We start from the raw sequence: 23,760 nt of genomic DNA on the forward strand, positions 1-23,760 counted from the left end.
GGCGGGGGGGAATTGTCGGGCAATCCCCGCAAGATGACGAGATTCCCACGAAACAGTGCCAGAACGAGACAAAGGTCAAAGGTACACGTGCACGCAATGGAAGAACAACTATTGCATGGTTCTTAGAATTTCCACGTCCTCCAACAACCCCAACTCAAGTGCCATGAGTCCACATGTGCTGGCTATATATATTTAATTGTGATTTAATGGCTTTAATGGCAGAGTGGGACAGAAGGTCCCAGGGTGGGAACATTTGAGAAGGCAATCCCTAGAGGGTCCTTAATCTCAACTCTAGTAGCTGAACTAATGAGCACCTTTGCCATATTCTCCACTTCCTTTGCAACGACACCAATCTGCTCCCCCCCCCCCCCCAGGTTTGTGTTTGCACGCCTTCTCCTCCGCATCCCACGCCCCGTCGGGCCTCTTTCAGCACCTGTCCTGGGTGCGGGCCCAGCCCCTTCCTTCCCACAACGGCCCGTGTGTTCACCAGCGTTCTTCCAGGAAACCTCATTTGCCCCCGTCGTCTATACCGAGCTTTTTAGCCACACCGCTTTCACGTTCCAAAACGTATTTAGATGGGCTAACGTCGAAACAACGGATGGCTTGCAACCAGTTGTCCTGGAGGAGTCGCCGCGTGAAGGGATTGGGCCCTTTGGCCCGCTTTAAGAGCTATTTGAGTGTTTCATGAGCTGCCAGCAGATCAGATTCCTTCAGCTCTCTCCCTGTTCTGTGGGGTTTTTTATTATCAGAGCCTCAGCGCAGCCGTAAAAAACACAACATATTTTCCGTCAGCCAACTTGACTCACTGTTGAAATGCGTTGCCGGGGAGCCGGGGTTGCTGGGGGTGGAATCCAGGGTGTCCGAGTAGCAGCTCTCGCCTTCCGAGTCCCAGGCGGAGCAGGCGGACGAGAGCGAGGAGGGCGAGGGCGACGAGTAGCACGGGTCCTCGCCCACCTCCTGGAACTTCCTCTTGAGAAGCCCGCTCATGGCGCTTGCGTGGACGATCTGTGGACCCACACCAAAAAAATGGCATCAATGGAGAAGCATAAGCTGCATGGTTCAAAAATGTTTCCACAAAATTGAGCTCATAATAAAAATGCCTCTCATTAAGTTCCATTTCTCTGTATTAAAGTTGACTGCAATAACCATGCTAATTTCCGCTAGCCTATTTATGGAGTTACCCATTGCATCTTAGCATTAAGCTAATGGACATAAGTTGCTAATGATAATAGCAATGATTAATTCATGTCAGGCCCAACACAATTACACATCCTTTTCTCCCTGAATCAACAAAGAGGACAATTCAGCCACGTTACAGGAAAAAAAAAAAAAAGCTCCAAACACGTTTTTGTCAATACGCTATGGTTGCCCCCCCGTGCTTTGCCCATGTGAGTGCACGAGTAGCCCATCTCCTGCTGCCTGCAGCCAGTCAGCCACAGGAAGTAATCAATCAGCCCTTATTTGCATAAGTCAACACCCCTTCAAAAACATCTCATCAAAAAGCATCGATTAGAAGGAATGCCACCCAAGTTTGGCCTTCCCAACCGAGTATTCTCGTGACACCTTTGCAGACAAAGACGTCCGCTTCCTTTTGGAAGATGTTGCGCCAGCCAGCCCGCCCGCCCGCCGTGCATGCGTGCGAGGGAGCGAGCGTGCGTTCAGCGCTCCCGTGAGAGGGACTGCTGCCTCAGCGATAAAAACAATCAGTCCTTTGAGAGGCACACACATGCACATACCCATGCGGGTAAAAAAAAAAAAAAAAAACAACATGCACAAAAAGAGCTTTTGATGAGGGAAGGCCATTTATTCTTTACTTTTTAAATACATTTCTTTGAATACCGCTATTATTGATGTCCAAATGTGCAATTTGATGTGTCTCAATGTGAATAGGAACATTTAAGCAGTGCACATATTGTATGCAGTGGCGGAGCTGGAATTTTTTTTCCTTGGGGGGGGGGGGGCAAGGGTATCGCAAAAGGTCTGCAATTCTGCCTAAAAGATATTTCCCTATTTCTGAAAAAAATATCTAGCCTTCCACTTGGGGCTCCAAGCATATTTTAAGGGGGGGATTCCAGTGCCCGTGCAAACCCCCCCCCTAGCGCCGCCAGTGCTGATAGTTCCCTACCATGGAATTTTACAGTATATAGAAGGATACTTTGTTGTCGGTATGGTGGTGTAAACGAAAGACTGAAACGTGATAGGTTGACCTCGACGGGAAGTGAGGGGAGAGGAAAGCAGTTTTTTTTTTTTATGACGGTCCATAAAGCCGCCGTTTGACGATGTCTTCGGAGTGGCGTCTTAATCGCTTACAGCTGTTTTCAAATGGCGTTCCGGCGAAGATTTTTGTTATTTTTGGATGGGGGGGGGGCATAGTTGTAATTTTGCTTATTGTTTAAAAAGCAGAGTGATTTTCAGGGGATAATTGCAGGGTAAGCGTTCGCGTGGCACGTTAAATGTCGGTTCTCCAGCGCGGCAGCTATTAAGACAAAGCCAATGCCAAGCCGGGCCTGTCGAGAGGCCTGTCGGGAGGCCGGCGGATTGCGAGCGACCTTGGCGTAAGCGGGCGGCTAAACCAGATTCTCCCCGTGAATTCCAAGAAGAGTGTGACCTGCATGCCGCCTGTGTCTTATCAGGGCGTGTTATGCAAGTGTCAGCGTTGTGCCTAGTGGGGAGGCGCGCCGCGCTTGGGAGCATCCACGGGCATTTTGATTCACGCCTATGCACAATTCTGCCGTTTCAATTAACCTGATGTGATTATGAGAAGAACATACAAGTCCGGGATTCAAACCCAGAACTTTGAAAGGAAGGCGTGCTAACCATTCGTTATCAAGACAGAAAAGGGGGGGAAACAAAAAAAAAGGGCAGTCGACCCTCTGATAGTCAAGGGCGGGAGGCTGACAAGCCTTGCTGGGGGCTTTACATGCTGAATAAATCACCTTGCCACAAACAAAGACCACCTCGATACCCAAAAAAGACAACCGCACGATACGAGCTTGTGCCGAATCGAGAGAAACAAAATAAAATGGCAAAAAACAAAACAAAAAAACAATGCTTTGAGGTGTCCTCCAGGGAGAGCAGAGCGCCGGCTAAGCAAAGTCTTTTTAATTAAAAGCTGCAGTGAGCCAGAAGGGAGACAGGAGGAGGAGGAAGAAGAAGAGGAGGAGGAGGGGTGGTGGTGTCAGAAGTGGGTCATTGTCTCTTGACTGCAGCCTACCTGACACATTGATTTGCTAATCCTGTTCAACGGGCAGAAACAATGGCGAGAGGTTAATCCTAGTTTGTGGTCAATGTGGATTTGACAGAAAAGAAGACAACAACTATTGCTCATTTGGAGTATGATAAGAAAATGATTATTATTTATAATTTTAAAAAAAAAATCAAGTTTGGCAGGACACTGAAGGTAATCAGTGCCTGGAGTGACAGCGCTGCACGCCGGCATCTCCCCGCGCTAAATTATGCATCACTGTCATTCCATCAGTGGTGGGATAAAAAGGGACGCGCACACTCGGGGGAAGATAAATCTCCCACCTCGGGGGAGATTTGTCACTAAAAGGCACGACGCAGATCCAATCGAGAGGCGCGCCGCCATGTCAGCCCCACCCGATGACATTAGCCGCGCTTTGTCGCTACGGCTGCTCGAAATTAACATCTACGGAAGTCTCCAAATGATCATCCTGATGGATTATCCATCCGTGTGTTTAAAAAAAATGGTTTCCTCTGTTGTCATGGCTGACAATCATAAAAATACTCAAGCAAGTTAGTGACACACCGCAACGCTCCTAAAGGTAATTACGTCGCGTGCAAGTTTAATTCGGGAGCACGATTGATCTGACGCACCGACGAGATAGTTTGACTTTGTCCCCTTTGTGCTGCCTTGTCCTGCCCATTTGTTGCTGATAACGATAAAGTGTGTGCAAGTGTGTGTGTGTGTTGGGGGGGGGGGGGCACTAATCTTAGCCGGCTGAGAGCATTTACATGGCAGACTGACACAGTGTCTGTCTTACTGTCTAACTGAGTGAGCGAGTGCTCATAAAATGTGGTAATGATGAGCCCGAGTGTGTGTGTGTGTGTGTGTGTGTGTGTGTGTGTGTGTGTGTGTGTGTGTGTGTGTGTAAACATGTCAAGGCAGGTTGGGACTCAAGGCCCCCGGGCACCGCACCTCTCACTTCGTCACCTGGAAAGACAAATTCTTCGAAATGACGAGAGGCCAAATTATTCAGAATTCCTTACCCAGCGATAAAATCAAGTCTACCTAGCGACAAGATTGGCGATTAAACTAGTAATATAGGCAATTATGAACATTCTTATGGATGGTGTAAATTACTTACGGCAGATAGCAAAGGGGAGGGCGGAGCTACTACTAATGAAGTCTGACCAATATCATTTCAAAGTTTTCGCTCTGGTGTCGTTCCCACAGAGGCCCGCCAGAGAAACATTCTGTTCCCCTGCCTCGACCCGTGGCACCGCTTTCCAAAAAGGAGAGGTACTGGGAAAAGGGAGGGAGCATAGCGCAAAGCAAATAAATAATGTCATGTCTCCAAAGCCGCAGGAATTCCATCTCTGGCAGCGGCGCCGTTCTCGCTGTAAAGGAGCTCAATCGAACACAGATGTGGGCTTTTTTTTTTTTTTTGCTTCTTCCCCGGGCTCGGAAAGTTCGACACGGTACCGGGCGAGGGCGCATGCGGGACACACCTGACTGGGGAATGCCTTTAAGTCAGTCGGGAGATAGTTGGGATTTCTCATTTGTCAATCCAGTCAAACATTTGAACTTCAATATTAGGGATGTTCCATACCACACATTTTCCAAAGCGATACCAGTGGGAGAATTCACCGATACCAAGTTCTGATACCTGGCGTATTATTCATATACAAAATTTCAAGACACGGGATGATTTGCTGATGTGTCAAAATGACACCGTAGCGCCATCTACTGGCCAGGAGGACAAATTTCAAACTAAGAGAAATCCCATTTGACAAATCAAACTAAATTAATTGAGATTTATATGTAAAAAAATCAATTTGAGGAGAAGTTGAGCCTAAATGGGATGAAGCAGATGGAAGCGAGTCGCTGCCGTGTGTGGGCAAGGAGGGGGGGGGGGATGCTGCGGAGATTCCTTTCAGCCGGCCCCCTTTTTCCTCCCCTCCCGTCTCCAAAGCACAAAAGAAAGGGGGGCATCCTGCGTGAGCAAAATGAAGCAAGGCAACCTCGCTTGAACCCAACGCTGCTACTGCAAACACTCAACGCAAGCGTGTGCTCATCGAGACGGTTGCCAGGCGGAATTCATCTTTTGTCAGGAATTCGTGACAGTGTTCATTCAAAAGATAAATAAATGTCGAGTCGTGCAACTGTTGGCTGAGTCAAGTGGAGTTTAAAGCAAAGTTCAGATATACTGATAACCGCACAGAGTGCTCGTTGCTGCCCCCTTTTGGTCAAGTCAGTAAAACCCCTATTATCAGATTTCTCCCAAAGATTATCCTGACCGATTATCCTGCGGTGTGGAGTGTTTTAAGAGGACTTTTTTTTTTTCTAAACCTGCTTAATGTTTCAGAGACACTTGTTGTCTGTGCTATGCCTCGCATTTTAAAAATTGCTATCAATAACAATCACTTAAATAATCCCAATATAATACCAAACGTGATGATTTTAGCCACATTCAAGCCAACACCTGCTGAATATAATTGTCTAAAAATTCCTTTTCATGGACCACTTTTGGAATGTTTTCTGGAACCAGCAGTGGTGAGGGGACCACAGTTTGAACACCCCCAGCAAGCATTGTCACAATGCAACAAATTCCCCATATTGGACCAGACGAGCGACTTGCTGAGCATTCTGGAGAAAGTGGAGCATGTGTGTGTATGTGTGTGTGGTGGGAGTAAAAGCACAAGGAATGGAAGCTGTGTCAGTAAACAAAGGATCATTCTCCTCCCGTGTGTGTGCATATGTGTGTGTGTGTGTGTCACTCCAGAAAGCATGATTTCCAAAAATGATCCGGGTGAGGTCGCGCTAGAGACGCTTTTAAAAGTCCTCTCCAGTCTACACACACACGCACACACACACAATGAGACTACAAACTAAGGCAGAATCCACAATTAAAAAAAAAAAAAATCACAACGCGTGTTGGTTTCACGTTAAATAAAACAGGGCTATAAAAACAAACGATAGTGCCAATAAAGACAAATAGTGGAAGGTTAGGGAATAATGAAAAGGAGGAAAGCTGGTTTTTTTTTTTTTTTAAATGCCCCTTTTTTTTTTAAATGGCAGGAATCACGCGGGGCCGCTATGGGTCGTGTGCAGGTGACAGCGGCCGGTGTCAGTTTAAATGCCTTGCGCGTGGGCACAAATAACGCCTAATTTAACAGTAGTGGCGATTATTACAACATGCAATCATCTCACAGATTGAGTTTGAATCTGCTGCACCTCTGACGTTCAAATCATTTTGAAAAAACAAAACAAACCTCACCTCTTTGATCTAACTGACTTTAACAAAAAAAAAGAAAATCCACACGTGATATATTTTGCGCACGTTAAAGCACGCACGTTCCATCCAGTACAATGAAAGCACTACTCACCAGCAAGTGTCTGACTGTCCGATCAGCATGAGTGGTAAATGATGGGATTAAATCCGAATGGATTCTTTGTGAGAAACCATAAAAGCCGATCGTGGATGGGTTGACTGTCCGATTCTCCCCACGGACACGAAGATGTTACACCCGGTTGATTCCGCGGCTATTGTCTACCTTGGTGCGGCTCGAGCGCGTCCTCTTGTCTGGAGCAAAGCGGCGACTAGCTCGGGCTTTTTTTTCTCTCTCTCTCTCTCTTTCTCGGTCTCGTCAGTGGAAAACTCCCTCCCGGCGTGAGGCTGTGACGCAGGCCGTGACACACAGCAGAGGAGGCGGCCCACGCCGCTTCCTGCCTCCGCCTCTTCTCTTCCTCCTGCTGCGTGACTGTATTACGCGCAGGAGCTTGCAGGGGGGGGAACAGAAGGCTTTACATCATCAATTATTAAATTTATTAAAAAGTATGGCAGTTTTTTTTTAAAAGTTGAAGAGTATCACTGTGTACGGTAATCTTTTAAAAACATACGACTACTGCAATATTACAATGTAAACAAAATTCGAGTAGTTCTGAAAAACGTCACTTTTACAAACTGTTTTCTTGGGAAAAAAAAGAGCACTGTTGTGCAATTACAACTGTTGTCAATTTTTTTTTTACCTATTTACGTTTCCTACTTAATTTCTCGAAAAATAGAACACCTCTTTTTATGAAATATAAAATATATATATATATATATTTACACCATTGTATGATTATAAAACTTGACATGTTTTTTTACCTCTTGCAATTACAACTTTTATCCAACATTAAAACAACAATTTTCTTCTGAGAGCACTTAACTGTTGAACAATTTTTTTTTTGTTTTTGTTCTGTTCCAGACTTGATTTCAGAGCAATGCTGGTAAGTGTTGAATTACGTCACTTGTGAAGAGTGACGTAAGGCGTTTTGCAATAACATTTGTGTGACTCAACTCCTTTCTACTGTAGCAAAAGACATCGACAGTCAGCTACTTTGGTATGTAGAAGAATGGGAGTGCTTCTATTGATTGCATTTTTTTTTTCTCAAATGAAAAAGACCATGATGAGATTTTGCAACTAAAAGCATCAAATTGAATTACATACAAACTGCAATTAATTCCAAGTGCACCCAAGTCTCTTTTTTGTTTTTACCTGCCCGAGTTTATTTAATGTTCTGAGTCATTGATGGGAATGCGAGTAGGACTGTTCTCCACACACAAACACACCCTTCCCTTCTTACACCCCTAGCGACTTTGCTTTCATTCCCAGTTGGCCCCGAATGTAGCGGCGGCGGCAACGGGTTCCGCCAAAGTCAACACAGGTGCTCGGCTCCTGAAACTTGTGTACACAGAGTTATGTTAATTGTCTTGCTGCAAAGGAGGGGCGGGGGCTTTTCTCACACTTGATGAGCTTTAGGGCCTTAATTATGACCCCGAAGCAGAATCGCCACCCCCTCCCAGCCTCCACGGGAGGCCAGCCAAGCACATCCAGATGAGTGACAGCTTGAAGTATCCCATTAGCCTTTCTAAAACTAAATGATTGTGTGAAACTCCTGGTGACAATTTGAGGTGTTCCAAACAGCCCCTCCCCCTCAAAACGTATTCAGAACATACCGTGGAATGTTTTTGGGTAAATTCTAGGGATTGTACTTTGGCTATGTGAAGCCCTTTAAGACATTATACAAAATAAACTTGATGAGCCTGATATATGATAACATGTAGCATGTGTGCTCGTAATGCTTCTCCAGCAAAAAGTGTCCAGGACTCATTTCTAGAATGTTCTTAGGGATCAATAAAGTTTTGCTAACGTGACATGTGGCATGACTGAAGAACTAGAAATCCCATTTTTTTTGCCCTCTTAGGTCACTCCACAAATTTTCAATTGGGTTGAGGTCTGGGGAATGAGATGGCCAATGGAAGCGCTTGATCTGGTCAATCAGTTCTACAATTTTTATTCCGCGTTAAATGATGAATGTTAAGTGATATGCTCGACAGAGAGACAGCAAGTCTGAACATCCAGACGGACTCCACCCATGCAGCTTCCTCGACCGACTCACCGTCCACTCCCAAAGACACAACAATGAACCACGCATGAAAACCCGCAGTCATATCCATCACTTGAAAATATTAACAATTAGCTTTCTGTCTCACAGAGCATCCAGACAGTAGGATTATCGCTTCCGCTTTCAAGGCTAATTATAGCGACACATGTGTAGCAATGTTGTTTGGCTACTCGCATCCCTGCTGTGACTTCTCCGCATCGGTTTGTTTATTGAGGTGTCCTTGGCCAAACCCTCCTCAGATAAACACAGAATTCGAGTTCCGTTTCATGTTGGCCTCTGAAGTTACCCGTCGTGGCTGTCAGCACCTCCTTTTTTTTTTTTTCTTCCTCTTTCTTTATGATAAACAAGGAAGAAGTTCCAGGGAACACTACGACCGAACCTTCCTTATATCACTTCTGAGAAAAGAAATTGTGCCACGGCTGGCTGAATGTCGACAGGGTAGGGGGTGGGGGGGGGATGGGGTTGCAACTGAGACAAGCTCGCATATGTTAAGAGCCCCTTCTCTTTTAAAAAGTGTGCCAAAGAGTTCACGGCGGAGGACGACCTCCAGCCCCCTCCGAGGAACACAATAATGGTCTTCAATGCTTTCCATCTGCAGCTATTGAACGCACGCGTCACACCGCGGTAGTGTTATCATTTTACGGCCTCGTAAAACTCGTCTTAATACGAGTGCTGGTGCGCCCAAGCGGAAGAAAACTTTTAAATTAAATTTAAAACATTTTAAAATCCTTCCACTTTCACACCACCAAGGGCATTACACAAAAGGCTTAAAGTCATAATTACACCAAATATTTTGTGTCGAAAAGTCTTCTGCATGAGCTTTGTTGTGGTTTTTTTTTTTTTTTTTTTACTTTGTTCAGAGGTTTCTAACATCTTGTAGCCCGTCTCATCAAAGCTTAAATTCATGACAACATCTGTGTCGGTCGGTGGAAGTCGAGAACAGTCCCCCCCCCCTCCAAAAACTGCCCGGAGGAGTGACGTGAGACCAGATGAGGCAGCCTGATGTTGTTGCGGTCAGAGCGGCCAGACGGACACGACTCGTTTCAAGGATAGTGGAATGGAGGAAGAAGGGAGGGTGTGATTGATGGCTGCAGCTGTCCCGGAGGAAAGCGCAACACAGGCGGACAGCTGGTCACCTGTAGCCCCAGACGTGATTGAGGGAGAGAGGGAGGGAGGGCCACGGCATTGTGTTTCAATGCCGACTTCATCCCGCTTGACTTTGGAAGTCCAGCGCTCAGACAGAAGAAATAAGAAACGCCATGAGTCTCAGAACATGAAGATGGAGGTGAAAATATCCCAAACAGCAACTCCGCTTGTAGTCCAGATTATCGCGGCTGGCCTCGGAGTCAGGCACGACTCATAAATCGTCCGACTTGCTGTTGTCGCCATTCCTCGGAGAGCAGAAATGCTCAAAGCTCCCATTCATAGGCTAACAAACAAGCACTATGTCCGAGTCGCCGTCTCTGCTCGCCGCAAACTCTACGTGTGTTTTCGCCACTTTGTGCTTTTGGCTTTAAGGCCCCGACATGCTGCCAGTGTTTTTTTTTTTTTTTTGGGGTTGTTTTTTTTGGACTGGGCTGTCTGTGCTAATGCATGCTGGATTGTCTCTCCCAGGACATTTGCTAGATGTTTTATTCATAGGACGTGATGCGCTATAGACTTCCCTCTGACACAATATTATTGATTGCTTAATAGACCATCAAAAAGAAACGACCGCACTCAGGGCATCAAGAGCTAAAGGCACCTTTACGCTTACAAATGAAATGATTGCAAAATGGCGCCGTGGATAATTACCATTATATTTTGGGGGAATATGTTTTCATGTCGCTCACATAACAACCGAAACATATATTTTTTTTTTCAGCACATTGACTTCCTGCCAGCGTGCGATTGATTAACCGATTAATGTCTGGATGCAAAATTGATTTAGCCGTAGCAGGCACAAACCATGTAAACATTATTCCTATATATGTATATACATATTTATTATGAATGTTGATGGAAAAATCCTTCCGGGAGAGGCTCAAGAAAAGCAGCGTATTAACGTCTCCGGACCTCAAGCCAATCCAGAATCGAAAAAAAATCAACACTTGGGAGTCTGTATGATTATATTCACACGTTTATTGTTTTTAGCGTTTTCTTTGACTCGCCATAAAATTGTGGAAATTCTATTGTCTATTCTATTGTTGAAAATCTATCTCCGGCGTCTCTCTCGTAATATTTATAGCTCTTGATGGTTTCCTGCTATGCTCGGAAATCAATACAACAGCAAGGACGTCCTTTATGGCGACATCGGGCTCCATAGCGGATAGCAGCGAGCACCCCGCCGTGTCAGACAACCAAATATTTTTTTTTTTTTTCAACCTCCACTTCCTTGTACTTCCTGCTTGAGATGTTTACATGCCCCACACGTGCTTTCAAAGAAATACGAGAGGCCAGTGAAACACGGGAAGTGCTTGGCTGTGGGCGACTGCTGCGCTCAGTACTGATAACAAAACAGTTTTATTTACTCTTAGCCAAAACTGTTGCAAAACTACTACCAGTAGTATCAATTATTCATTCATGGATAAGAATAGAATCATCTGTAAGATGTATTAATTTTATATCATTTGTATTTATTTGTACAGCTAATCAAAACATTCTAATAAGCTAGCCAGGTGAATGTGTACTGGGCTAGTTGGAAGTCCCACGCCGCGTCACAGGAGGAAACCAACCAGTCGCAATATTTCCGTCAACTTCCTCTTTTCTTTTTCTCATCAAAGCGTCAGTGTTGAAATAGAAACTGCCGGGAACGAGACGAGTTTACGAGGAAACAGGGTGTCCAGTCAGATGACGAATATTGATACCAAATGATAACCTTCCAGGAACTCTATGAGGGTCACGTGGGGGTCTTGAGATGAACTTTACTGGATGTGTGACTTGCCAAGTGTGTCGCCAGTGACGGCAAATCAGCTCTCGGTTTGTCTGACTTGATTTATGTAATCTGATTATTTGTGCTCACCAACAAGACAGTTTAAGAATCAACATATGTTGAACGTGATCCAAATATCTTATTGGCTGTGTTTCATTTTGCTTCAGTAATATATTCCCATTACAGAGACTCCAGTTTCCGGACTGGCCGGCAAAAAAAAAAAAAAATGGCCTGAGAATGTGAGAAAAGGGACGAGTCGGAGTGTTTACCGAGCACCAGTGTCCACACATCCGTTCCCACAATGGCCCCTTTGGGCGGACCCCAGGTTAAGGCCCATTTAAAAAGGCTTGTTTAACATTGAGGGGAAAAGAGGGGCCGCATACCCAAAGCGCAGGGAGGTGGGGCGGCTGATTCACAGCTGGGGTCCTCAACCTGCCTACCCCCCCTTATCCACCCACCCACTTCTTCTACACTTGCTGCTGAACTAGTGTTTTTGCGTCATCCCCCCCCCTTAACAACATGTCTGCAAAAGTGAGAACGGGCGGGGATACGGTTTGGCTGAGGACAGGGGAGCCAGCGGAAACGAGAGAATTTTTTTTTTCTCAGGATGGATGGGCAGAAGGAAAAGCCCCTCCATCCCCGCCCATCCAAGCCCACCCCCACCGCTCGCCTTTTCTCCTTCTCCTCATGTGAAGGACAACCCCGGCGGGGCTGCGGTCCGACCCTGGCCGATTGTGTACGCCGCCTCACACAAGAAGCAGCCCCCCATTAATCACCCATGCAGGTCTCCCTCTCCCTGCCTGGTGAACACAAAGACCCCACACGCTGATTTCCACTCGCACAACACACAAACAACAGCGGCACAACGGGTGAGGAAATTCCTATGCACGCTCTCCCAAATCCACATGATTTTTTTGGGGGGGGCCTTTGAGGAAAGAATGTTGAGTTGGAGTCGGTCCATGAGAGCAACCTCCAGTTCCTCTTGGCGCCCACTAAGTGAATTTATTGCTTTAATGTTGAGATTCAAACATGGAGAACTGGTGTAAAGACAGATTTGGATATTATTGACATTGTAAGATAGCAGAAGAGAAAAAAATAATAAAAAAAAACAGTCATCTGATGTTTACTGCAAACATTGTTTTCCCCATTTTGTTTCCCTGATCTCATAAACACGATATTTCTCGTACAAGTCGAGTAGCTGATGTTTTCCAGGTCATTTGGTGGAGGAATCCCTGCAGCAATTCTATTTCTATCGGCTGCCTCCGGCGCATCGAGTCCATGTGTGCACAGTGCGTTTTTAGTCGGAGCCCGGAAAGGACATGACTGAGGTCATCCCCTATTTTCAAACTGCCGGAACCCACCACCACCACCACAACCACCATGCTTTCTGTGGAACATGATGAATTATATCATTCAGGCGTTTTTACATGAAGGAAAAAAAAATAAAACATAAATAAAACAACATGAAAAAGAAAAGGTACTTAAGGTACATCCTTGAGGTACTTTCACAAGTCCGACAAGTTGCCTTAAATCTGTGGAAAAAAAAAAGCACACAGCATCTCCTTTAAGAGAACAAACAAAAAGAACTGAGTTAAGTTATTGTTGACCGTCATGAAGACTTTTTTTGGTTTTTCCAAAGTAGCACTTGTTTTTCTAGCCACTGATTAGCGCTGACAGATGCACCGCTGTGTTATCTTTCACATCATAACAGACGAGTCCCGCCATCCCAAACGCCCCCGACACAGATGCACTAGCTCATCCCTCATCTGTGGAATGGGACCCCAACAAAAGCCCCCCCCTCCCCTAACTGATGGGGCTTCAGGAATGCGGCGACAGCACAACCTGTTTCCTGATGATTAAGGGTGGCGTGACGAGCGCCATCGATGACCTGTCCGTTCACCGTTCTCGGTGGCGTTAATCATTTTAACAATACGCTGAAAATTTTCAATTCCTAATGATGTCATTATGTTTTACGTGTGATACCAAAAAGCTTTAAATAACATTGTGTCCACATACCTCAGGTCAAAAGTTCTTAGCGGAGGATTAAATTCTGAGCAATCGTGGAATGAGTAGTTGGAAAAGTGATTAAATAAAGAGGCCAAATCTCCAAGTTGGCAACACTGACTGTCTTGGTAAACTAGGTCCTCCTCCGTGATGGACAAAATGGACGGCGAGTCACGTATCACTAAGTCTTTGTTTGGCAACAATTTGTGCAATGACCCGCAAACTCACATATATGCTAATGATGCGGTCTCGTTCATCAAAAATAAATATATAAATAAATAAATAAATGGCCGCTTATGGATTCAGGAGGTGTGCTCGTGTGAAGATCTGATCAGATGACGAGATATCACGTCAAAGTGTCCTTGAGCAAGACACGGAACTTAATTTGACTCCCAGTAGGGCCTGATTCATGCGTTTATCAAATTAGGAGTGGGAAACCATTTACAAAGCAATTTGAAATCCAGTTATTCAGTATCATTATTAGGCGCGGTTGATTTTTGTAATCATGGATTGGTTAAACCAGAACAAAAACCAAACAAATATTTTGAGAAAAAAAAAAAACGACGTTAAATTCATCAACAGCTTTGATTCAGGTGTGTGTGTGTTGTTTGGTATTAGAGAAATAACATGTTTCCTTTCTGTCTGATTAATGCACCGGTGGCAGATGCTGAGGGGATTAGTTGTAGATTAGTATCCTTTCCACTGACTGTTTTCCTGCCGCCACGCTGCCTTTGCAGTAGTCCCCTTTGAAGAAACAAACAGGATCAGCTTCCCCTGCGTTGTTTTTGTCTTGGACTCAATCGTACTACTTGTTTTCCACTAGCGATTGTCTGCGTTACGTTGTAAAACGGGATTTATATTTTGTTTGCTCTCCGAATGACAGATGCGTCATGATAGTGTAATTCCAAACACGCAGTTAGTAACTAAAACCAAAAAGAACTCTTAGATGATATTTTCTGGTCCACTGAAAGTGATAGTCAAACTCCTTGTTCTCACTTTGGAACATGACTCAGCCTTTTTCTCCGCCATTAAACCGACTCGTCATATCTGCCGCCCGAATGGCAGCAAGCAGAAGAAGTTGTATTATTATTTTTGTTCCCGAACGTGGTTTCTCGGGCACAATTAGGCGCCTACTAAGCCGTCGCCGAGAGATAAAGCTATCAGTGACTGGGGCGGCCGTTGTCGAAGAACACCGAAGTCTCGGAAGGAGTGTCCCTGACCCTCTTAACCCAAAAGAGGCCTTGTTTTCCTCCCCCTGAAAGCTCAGGCGACAGCAGATGTGCGCTGGCTGCGACTGTCAGATAATGACAAAGGATTATGTCGCCTTATTCCCACACCGGCAGCCCACTGTGTTTGCCTCTCCTCTTTAGCCACAATTTATGGGCTCTGCAGAGCAGAGATAGATCCACTATGAGCGTAAACCCTCAGAGGAATAAAGAGCAGCTCTTATCCAAGTAGGGTGTGGGTGGGGAGTGGGGGGGGGAGGATTAATCCCAATTCATGGCGCTGATTTGGGATTAATACAAATGAAAAAAATTTGAGATGTGATGGAATTATTTCTTCTGACCTTAGGAGTTTGTGCTAATCATTTCAGATGAAAACACTGCATTTTTATTTCCAGTTGCTGTTCTATCACATCTGCAAAAAGAACGGACAAAACTCCAGGTGAGTTTCAATAAATCAAATGTTTCCATACAGTCTGGGCTTGAGTTGAAGAGGATTTGCCATCCAGATAGGATTAGGCGGCGTCTCTTTACACAACAATGATGTGGACTTGGGCAGGGCTCCTCGGTTGAAGAGACCTTGCAGATGAGTACCTGAGACAATTGGACCAAGTGATTGCCACCCCATCAATAGACACAATATAAAAAGTCTTCTATGACCCAACGACCGGACTAGATTTCTTTGAACGACAGTGAATCTGCAAGCTCGGCGACCATCTTGGGACAGGCTGCATCAGTGAAGGTTTCCCAGTGCCCCTGCGAGGGTTCAAAGAGCCCTAATCACATTAAGGCAAGCCACTTGCCGCTGAGTCCAATCTAACCGCAAAAGCCCCCTGAGCTTAGATCAGGCTGCTCCGATCATTTAGAAGGGACGACACGGGCTGTTTGCTTCGCCGTTAGACATGATCAACATTTCTTTCATCTGCGGCCCCCTGTGGAGAGGATTGATCTCAATCGGGTCCTCGCAACCCAAACTGACGGATGAGGAAACTGGCAAACTACAACGAAGGTAGTAACTTTGGTATGAGAAAACAACCGGTAACAGAAATGAACCGAGTCAGCAAAAACAACACAAAACTAAATATGACAGAAGTCGTCGAACACGGATGTCATTCCGTGCGGACTCCAACCCGGATTGAAAAATAACCATTTGATGACATTGCTTTTGCGTGAATACTTTAAATGGTGTGTAATTATCACAAGCCGCTTCGTCGGCTGCCCGGAATCCGCTCAATAAGGTTCAATTTCCGCGCCGCTTAATTCCGAGATTTCACGCGGCCGAATTGCTAGCCGGTCGCGGGGGGTTGCTGATGCGTAGCATTTGCTTTCAATCGGCCCGAGTGGAAGATTGACATGCCGCGAGCTGGTCGGATGCCACTCGCCTCAGATGACTTCTCCTAAATCTTTTCCTGGTCTTTAAGATTAGGGGGAAATAGTCCGGCACCACCGGCAGGATGTTCTTTTGAGCACCGTTTGCGGCAAGAGGATTCTTCGAAAAGCCTTGATGAGCCAAAACATTTCAATGGGATAAATAACCAGGAAGGGGAAGCAACTATTGGAAGTATTCACAGTGTCGTTATCCTCTAAGAGCTTTTATTGATTTTATTGGCTGATTCAAGGCTAGAAAAAGAACGGCGGCAGGCGCACGGAATTGACCCTGAAACGGAATCCATTTCTAAGCGATGTCCGCTCTTGAAGATAATGTCGTTCGGTCGGTGCAAACAATCGTCGCTCGGTCCTTACGTAACGTCCCGGTTGTGCGATAATTTACGCATGATCTGAGAGGTGCGATTGTTGAAGGGGAAGTGGATTTTTCTCTGACTAGCTGCCAGAATTGCAAGCAGGAAATTAAGTGCAGAGTTTGTGCCAGAGGGTGTGCGAGCTTGGTGGTGTTTTTCTGTGAAGACAGTAAGTTGTATTACGGAACCCGTCCCCCCCCCCGCTCGGCGCCATGAGGCCCACGCATGCACGCACAGGAAGCTTTTCCTGCTAAATACAAGTCACCCCACCCTCCACTCCCCCCTGTCAGTCCGCCCGGCGAACTGAACAAAAAGTGAAACTAGCGTCCTGTTACAAAAGAAAAAAAAATAGAAACACTCCCTACCCAGCTGCCGCCCATCTTGTCATTTTATTCCTGTTGATCTGTAAATGCGCGTGACCGCAGCGTGACCTGAACTTCTCACCAGAGACCAAGCTGACCCGACACTGTAAAACACGACACAATGTCTCCGCGCTCGGGAAAAGACAATCTTTACGACTTTCTTTCATGTCTCACTATGGCGCTGAAACAAGACAAAATGGTTCCCAGGTGTCTTTCATAACATGCCTATGACACACTTTTGACAAAATACTCCAAGGGCCAAAACATTTTTACTGATTTTACAACCAGAATGTTTTAAAAATATTTCGATTTCACGAAAAAGGTTGACACTCTAAAACCAAATAAACACAGCCTTAGCTAACGCGCTGTTAGCATGCTGTAAAACAAGGAGGGTGCTTTTTTTTTTCGTATTCCGCCAACCAAGTCGCCCCTTAAATCACAATCTAAGATCCCGAGGACGCTCCTAATTACAGGCCGCATGAATCGCATCCCACGAGGACACCGGAACATCAGGCCGAAGCCGACGTTATTGTTGTCGCCAAGGCTGGCGAGACCAGCGCGGGGAGGAAGTCCTAAATCAATCTCGCTCGGGACCAGGCTGCCGACGACGTGTCGCAATCAATTACAAAAACCGCGGGGGGAATTGGACCTAATGGATTTTGATGACTGCCTTTGTCTGCTTTTGTTATCATCATTTAACGCGCTGAGAAACACTTCCTGAAAGAAGTTAGCGCCAGTCCATTTAAAAAAAAACAAGCTCAAATGACAACAAAATCATAATCGATTTGAAAGGGACATTTGGGCTAGTTTTAACGCACGCATTTATGGTGTTAATGCGCAGATAAATCAAAATAAGAGTCTTATGAAAACATATTTTGGGCCAGCTTTACATTAAGCAGCTCTCATTAAGGGAAAAAGCCCGATATTTTCCATTAGTGCCCTGTTGCTAGCCATGGCCACTATCTGCCGGCGTGTTAGATATGATCTCAGATGTAATCAATGGCAAGCTGTCACCCCGAGTCCACGTGGAAATGCCTCAGGGAGGACAAAAAAATAAGCCAGCGAGACCAACAGTGATCAAAATAAAACAAATAGGTCAAAAGCAATCAAGCGTATCGTAGTTTCTACAATTGCCACGATGACGGCGGTGGATTCCGAATCGGCTCATTTAGGAGAACGGGTGTCATCAAACTTGGGGCTAATTTGTTGCCACTTAATTGAATCACAACACCCCAATTTGCAATTGAACCTTTGCACTTGTACTTGTCAAAATGGTAATTAGCATTCTCCCCCTCCCGCACCCGCTGCTTGCGTATTTAATTACAAATATTTACTTAATGACGCTTAATTGGATAGCGACAGAGAAGGGACGTCGAAAAGCCTGCAGAGGAAACCGAGTGGCTTTGATCAAGGCCAAGTGCAAGGACGTTACACGGCGCCGTATCGATCGGCGCACAAAAGCTCCGATGCTCTCTGCATATGTGGGTCAATGAGGCGGCGCATTCGCTCAAGTGCAGCTTGACGTCAGATATTTAGGTCACACCCCAATTACGGCGAGGCACAGACAAACTCTGCAGGGGCAAACAAATATATTTGGAAGAAATGTATTTCAATGGGGCATTGTTGCTTAATTATAATATTTAATTGGTCGTTAAATTGTTGGCCGGCTGATGAGTTTGAATGGGATTGATTCAATCTGAATAGAGCCGCATTCTTAGTTGTAAGAGGGCGTGCACACTTTTGCAACCACGTGAAAAAAACTTTTATCAATTGAATAAAAAAAACAAAACAATCACTTTTAGATATGCAATTTCCAAATTGAACGAATGTCAGTCGGACAGGCTAGAAGCGACAAGAAAGATGACAGCTCGGGTGATTGGGTTTGAAAGCGGACCTGTCTGGCCTCTATGCTAATGCTCAGCCTGCGAGACACTCCTCCTTTATGGCACTCACTCCACTCAGCCTTTTTCTTTTTTTATGTGCACATGACATCACCATTCACACAGCCGTCATGACATCAACGGGTCAGCAAAAGCTGTCAATAGAAAAAGCAAGGAAGGCTGCTTTTTTTCTTTCTAGACGCAGATCTGGCTCGGCGTGCCAAAACTCACTGTGAGCTTGGTGCGACAAAGCGCCGCCAACCTTATTTTACCTCTCCTGCGAGACTGAATGTAAAAGTCAATAACGTCACGCACGAACACTGCATGCGGTCTGCATCAGATCGAGGCCCCGCGAGCGACGCTCAGCGAGGGGGGGCAACACGCTCGAAAAAGCCTTTGAACGATTAACACGCTACTGTAAAGCAGACTTGCTTTCTTTGCCTGTGTGTGTGTGTGTGTGTGTGAGTGAAAAGTAGAAATGTTGCAAGGAGGCAGACTTGTTCCTTATTCACGCGACTTTTGAGTGACAGATTTGGTGCACGGTGGAAAACAAAAACAGTCTATGCCTGCTGAGCTAGCATTTTAAATGAGCTAAAGCGAAATTCTCGTCTTCACCTGGCCATGCTATCATGTCAAAGCTAAAAGGTAAGCAGAACTGTATTGAGTTTTGCATCTACAACTGCTCTTGCTAATCCTTTAGCTCCGCCCCTTTTTCACATACTATAACAATATTTGAGCTTGAACTCATTTGCATGAAACAGAGAGGCCTTCTCAAACAGGCGAGACAAGACTTCCATCTCCTTTCAAAAGAGCTGAATGCAATTCAGTCATCATTGCTTTTATTACTTTTCCAACTGTGTCATATCAAAATGTCACCCATGAAGAATCGTTCTCAAGAAATGGATTTCCTACCGCAGCAGAGAATGAAACCATTATATCTGAAATATTTGCAGATTAAAGAAGTCTTTACAAATAAGTCAACTTTTTAGTCTTCATCATGAAGCACAGTTACTCCCCCCCCCCCTCTCCCATGCCCAAAATTCATCGAGAACCATTCCAACAAGCTAGCTTGTTGCGCTTTTCCTCGGATGGTGTTCTCGGTCGTTATCCTCTCAATCTTCTCCAAGTTATTGCTGGCATCCGTTGAGCTGTTACAGCTGCAGTATCAAAGCAACGTGGCGGACAAGCGGGAACGCAATGTTCCAGGAAGAAATATAAAAATCATGAAAGAAAAAAAAAAGAGAATCGAGAAAAAAAAAAAACACACAAAAAAATAGGAGAATACATCATCGGATTCCATTGACAGCTGCGGGTCAAATGTGGAAATCTGGGATGAATCACGCGATGACGTCCGACTCGCTGCCTACATGGCAGATAAAACGACGCTGCATTACATCACGTGCATGCCACGGCGTCTGCTGCAGGAGGTGATTTTCGTAAACGGAATGCATGATGTCATCACACCCCGAAAAACAAGCCATTAGAATTAGTGAGTTGGGGAATGATAGGGAAAGATTTCTGCTGATGATGGGGAAAGTTCAAAAGAAAGCAAAGCAAGCGACGATTATTACTGAGCTCACGCCGCGGTTTATAAACGTGGGACACTCAAGATCCTGACAACAATTACTACTTTCCCAATATCCAGGCGTTTGCTGGCTTCTTGTAATATCTTAGGGTGTTACACAAAGAGCGTGTGATAATTAGTCAAAAATTATATTCCATTAAAAAAAATATTTTCCTTTCATCTGGCTCCAACTAAGAAACAAAAAATATTGTATTCTATTTCATATATTAATTTAATTTAATTTTCTATTTATATAGTTTGGTTAAGCTCGTAGTTTTTTCAAAGTTCAAACGTGAAATTATAATTACAGTGAAGCGTGACAAAAACTTGTAGGCCGTAATTATGAAACAGTATAAAAAGGTAAATGAAAAAACACTCTGTGTGCCGTCAGCCTGCAGCCGTCAACTCGATTCTTCTTTTAACATTTCTTGCAATGACTTTTCGTTGTCACACGTGCTGTCATTGCAACAACTCGGCTAATTCCCTCACTAATGACTTTAAAGCTGCGCTGACAGCGCCGTTGCTGGCTAATCGTGCCCCGAGGGGTGGGGGGGGTACATTTCCACCCTTTGAAAATACGCCGGCTTGCTTTTTACCTTCCAGAGATAAGGTTTTACCTGGAGGGCGTAACACCTGCCGCATTTCAAGCTGTGCAAGATGCCTCGCTGAGTCACCAAAGTTTATTAAAGTGCACGTTGTCTCGAAGGCTACCGTGGCGCTACCGATTCTGGCAGCCAGATGCTTTTTTTTTTTTTTTTTTTAACCTCAATCGAAGCATGTTGGTGTTACGCCCTTTTATTTGCTTTCTGTCATCTGTCATTATATACTCGGGGCCCGTTTCAAAACGAGGCCATGGACCAAATTTGACCTTCCAGGAAAATCACGCCAAGACACAGCCGAGTTTTTACCGATATTCATCGAGCGCTCCCGTTCGTCTCCCCCTTATAATTTAAAACAGACCCCATTGTGTGTTGGTACCATGTGACACGGATTTGTCAAAATGCCTCAAGGATGGAGAATTACAGAACTTTACACAGGCCATTTCTCGACAATTAGACGGATTTTTATAGGTTAGCTTGGTTTCTTGCCAATGAGCATATATATGGGCCGATGGGGAGTATCGATTCCGTTACCATGACAACTAGGCAAAATAGGGGGGTGAAGCATCTATAAAGACAATAAAAAATGTTTTTGCCCATGTGGCAGCAGCTCTGCTTACCTTGTGGCGGGGTTGTGACTGAAGAGCTCACCCACGAACACATTTCAGAAATAGATTCATTTCCAAAAAACATTCATTTGTGGAGACTATTTTTACACAAGCCATTAAAAAGTCCGATCCTTTGAAGTGGACAGGCTGGAGCAATGGCTCCCCAGTGATTCTTTCCCCTCTGTGAGCTATCTATATGCCGGCCGCTCAGACCAGACAGCTGTTGAACAGTAAAAGAGCACAAGGGGAAAGAAAGAAAGCCAGCCTTGAATAACTTGGAGACAGTTGCCGGCCAAAGGTCGATAGACTGCGTGGCTTCAATTACATCAAGGGTGCGTTTGGGGATTTTTTTTTTTTTCTGGTATTTTCTATTGCGTGCTTAATCAGTGCTTTTATCTGACTGTCTGTGGAAAGATTTGTGTGGGTAGCAATTAAAAGGGAAAGAAAAACAAGTGGAGAAATCAAGTTTACAATCAACCCAGGGGGTGGCCATTTTGATACAACCAAATATGACATCAGGTGACAACCAATCACAACTCACCTGTTTTCACCGTTTGGTCATGTGACCTTCGCAAGACATGGTAACTTCTATGATTTCACGAGACAGAAGAAACATCTTGGATTTGCTTAGGAAAGCAAATATTAGGCTTTTTGGACATAGTTTCTACATTTAAAGTTTCTACAATTTGAAATCTGCCATGTCTAATTGTCTTTGGCTTTGTGGTCACAAATGGTCCTAAAAAATGGTGAATGGTGGAGAACCTCGCCCCTTGTCATATCTTCTTTGTCACTTCCTTTACCACAAGTGACATTTTTACTCGCTCCCGTTTTGGAAAGACCGATTATCTGACACCCCTGCGACATTCCACTCGGAGGTTAGCGCAGGGTCTGTTCTTTCCCATTGATGTTTGCGAGATTCAAAGAATTTTTATTATGCTTTGTTGCTCTTCCTGTCTTTGGGGAGTCATAGAAAAGAATCTTAAAAGCCACCAAAAGGGTCACTCCTTCCAAATTCACCCCATCTTTTGTGTGGCGAACAAAAGTTAGTTGCAGACTGTCATAACTGCGTCTGTATTTTTCCACGAGATGTGTTATTTCCCTCAGACTACCGACGCCGTCCTCCCTTTGTCTCGTGGCGCGAGGGCAGGAGGAGAACCTCTCGGCACCGGGGAAGGATGATTTTCCAAGCAGCCTGTCGACTTTGCTCCTTAATGCGCTCTTCGCCTGCCCCACTGACTGAATTTTTAATAAGTGATGAGATGCGCTATGAATAAACCACAAGGCAGCGCGAGCGCCAAAAGGCAGAAAGAACGTGCCAACGCCAGATCTCGCAAGGTAACACAAAAGTGATAAATAAGTCAACAAAGACTCATTTGCACTGCTTTGCCTCTCATCGCTATCAACGCGGCGGGCGCTACGCTAAAAGGGATTTGAACTCGACAAATCAGGCATCATTTTGCTAGCAGATTGCGCTACGTCGCTAAATATCCATTGCAAATTATTCATATTAAACCCAAATTATTAACTTATTTTGTAACGCGAACCTGCAAAATCCAACGAGACACTAATGGCCTAAGGAAGACTAGTTCTGACATTCAAAATAAACATTTATAATAGAAATTAATCATACTCAAATAAAAACGACTTGGGCTGTTTTGCTAATAAGCGAACGTTTTTTTGGGGGGGTAAATTCCGACAACAAATATGAGCCAAAAAGTCTTCCAGTTATTCATTTGAACATCAACAAGTCTTCGAAAAATACTCGGAATCCTCGTTCTCGTCGATTCGGGGCAAGAACCTGCGACACAGATGCTCCAATCGTGTATTAAATGACGAGACGCGTGAAGGCCCGGAATTAGTCCGCCGTGGGGATGGAAGCAAGAGAAGACTGATTAAAGGCGGGGTGGGTGGGGGTGTGGGGGGGTGAAAAGCTGTTTCAAATGTCCTCTATTTCATCAAAGTGATTATTAACGGTATTCATATGAAAATGATGAAGGTCCCCTTTGAAAAGCTAAGAGCTGCTGTGACTGTAGTCGGTGGGAGGCCTTGAATAAAAAGGTTCTTTCTGTGCTTATATTGGCTCTTAAAAACCCAACACAAGACAGACTGGAGACTGGGGGGGGGGGGGAGTGCGCTCATTAAAACGGCCAAATACAATCATTTAGTCGTATTTTACTTTAATGGCTCGCCGCCTTTTACGCTGTCTTTAAAATTCAAAAGATAGTTTTTTGTCAT

At 44.9% G+C, this 23,760-nt stretch overlaps 1 protein-coding gene across 2 annotated transcripts in view; it reads right to left on the reverse strand.

Annotated features, from left to right (window-relative positions):
• The window catches only part of csrnp1b (cysteine-serine-rich nuclear protein 1b), a 53,143-nt gene that overhangs the window by 3,911 nt on the left and 25,472 nt on the right, over positions 1-23,760 (reverse strand). Inside the window, exons 1-2 of one of the 2 annotated variants that reach the window (XM_085938983.1) lie at positions 6,571-7,002; positions 807-1,005 (exon numbers count right to left, since the gene is read on the reverse strand). In XM_085938983.1, the coding sequence (XP_085795109.1) occupies positions 807-987 (181 nt within the window). In that variant the 5' untranslated portion in view covers positions 988-1,005; positions 6,571-7,002. Of the gene's footprint in view, positions 1-806; positions 1,006-6,570; positions 7,003-23,760 lie in introns of those variants that run through there. The other variant, XM_085938981.1, reaches the window with a different exon arrangement.

This window comes from Syngnathus leptorhynchus, chromosome 19 (genome assembly GCF_054491065.1).
Source record: "Syngnathus leptorhynchus isolate UIUO chromosome 19, UIUO_Slep, whole genome shotgun sequence".
In the NCBI taxonomy this organism is placed as follows: Eukaryota; Metazoa; Chordata; class Actinopteri; order Syngnathiformes; family Syngnathidae; genus Syngnathus; species Syngnathus leptorhynchus.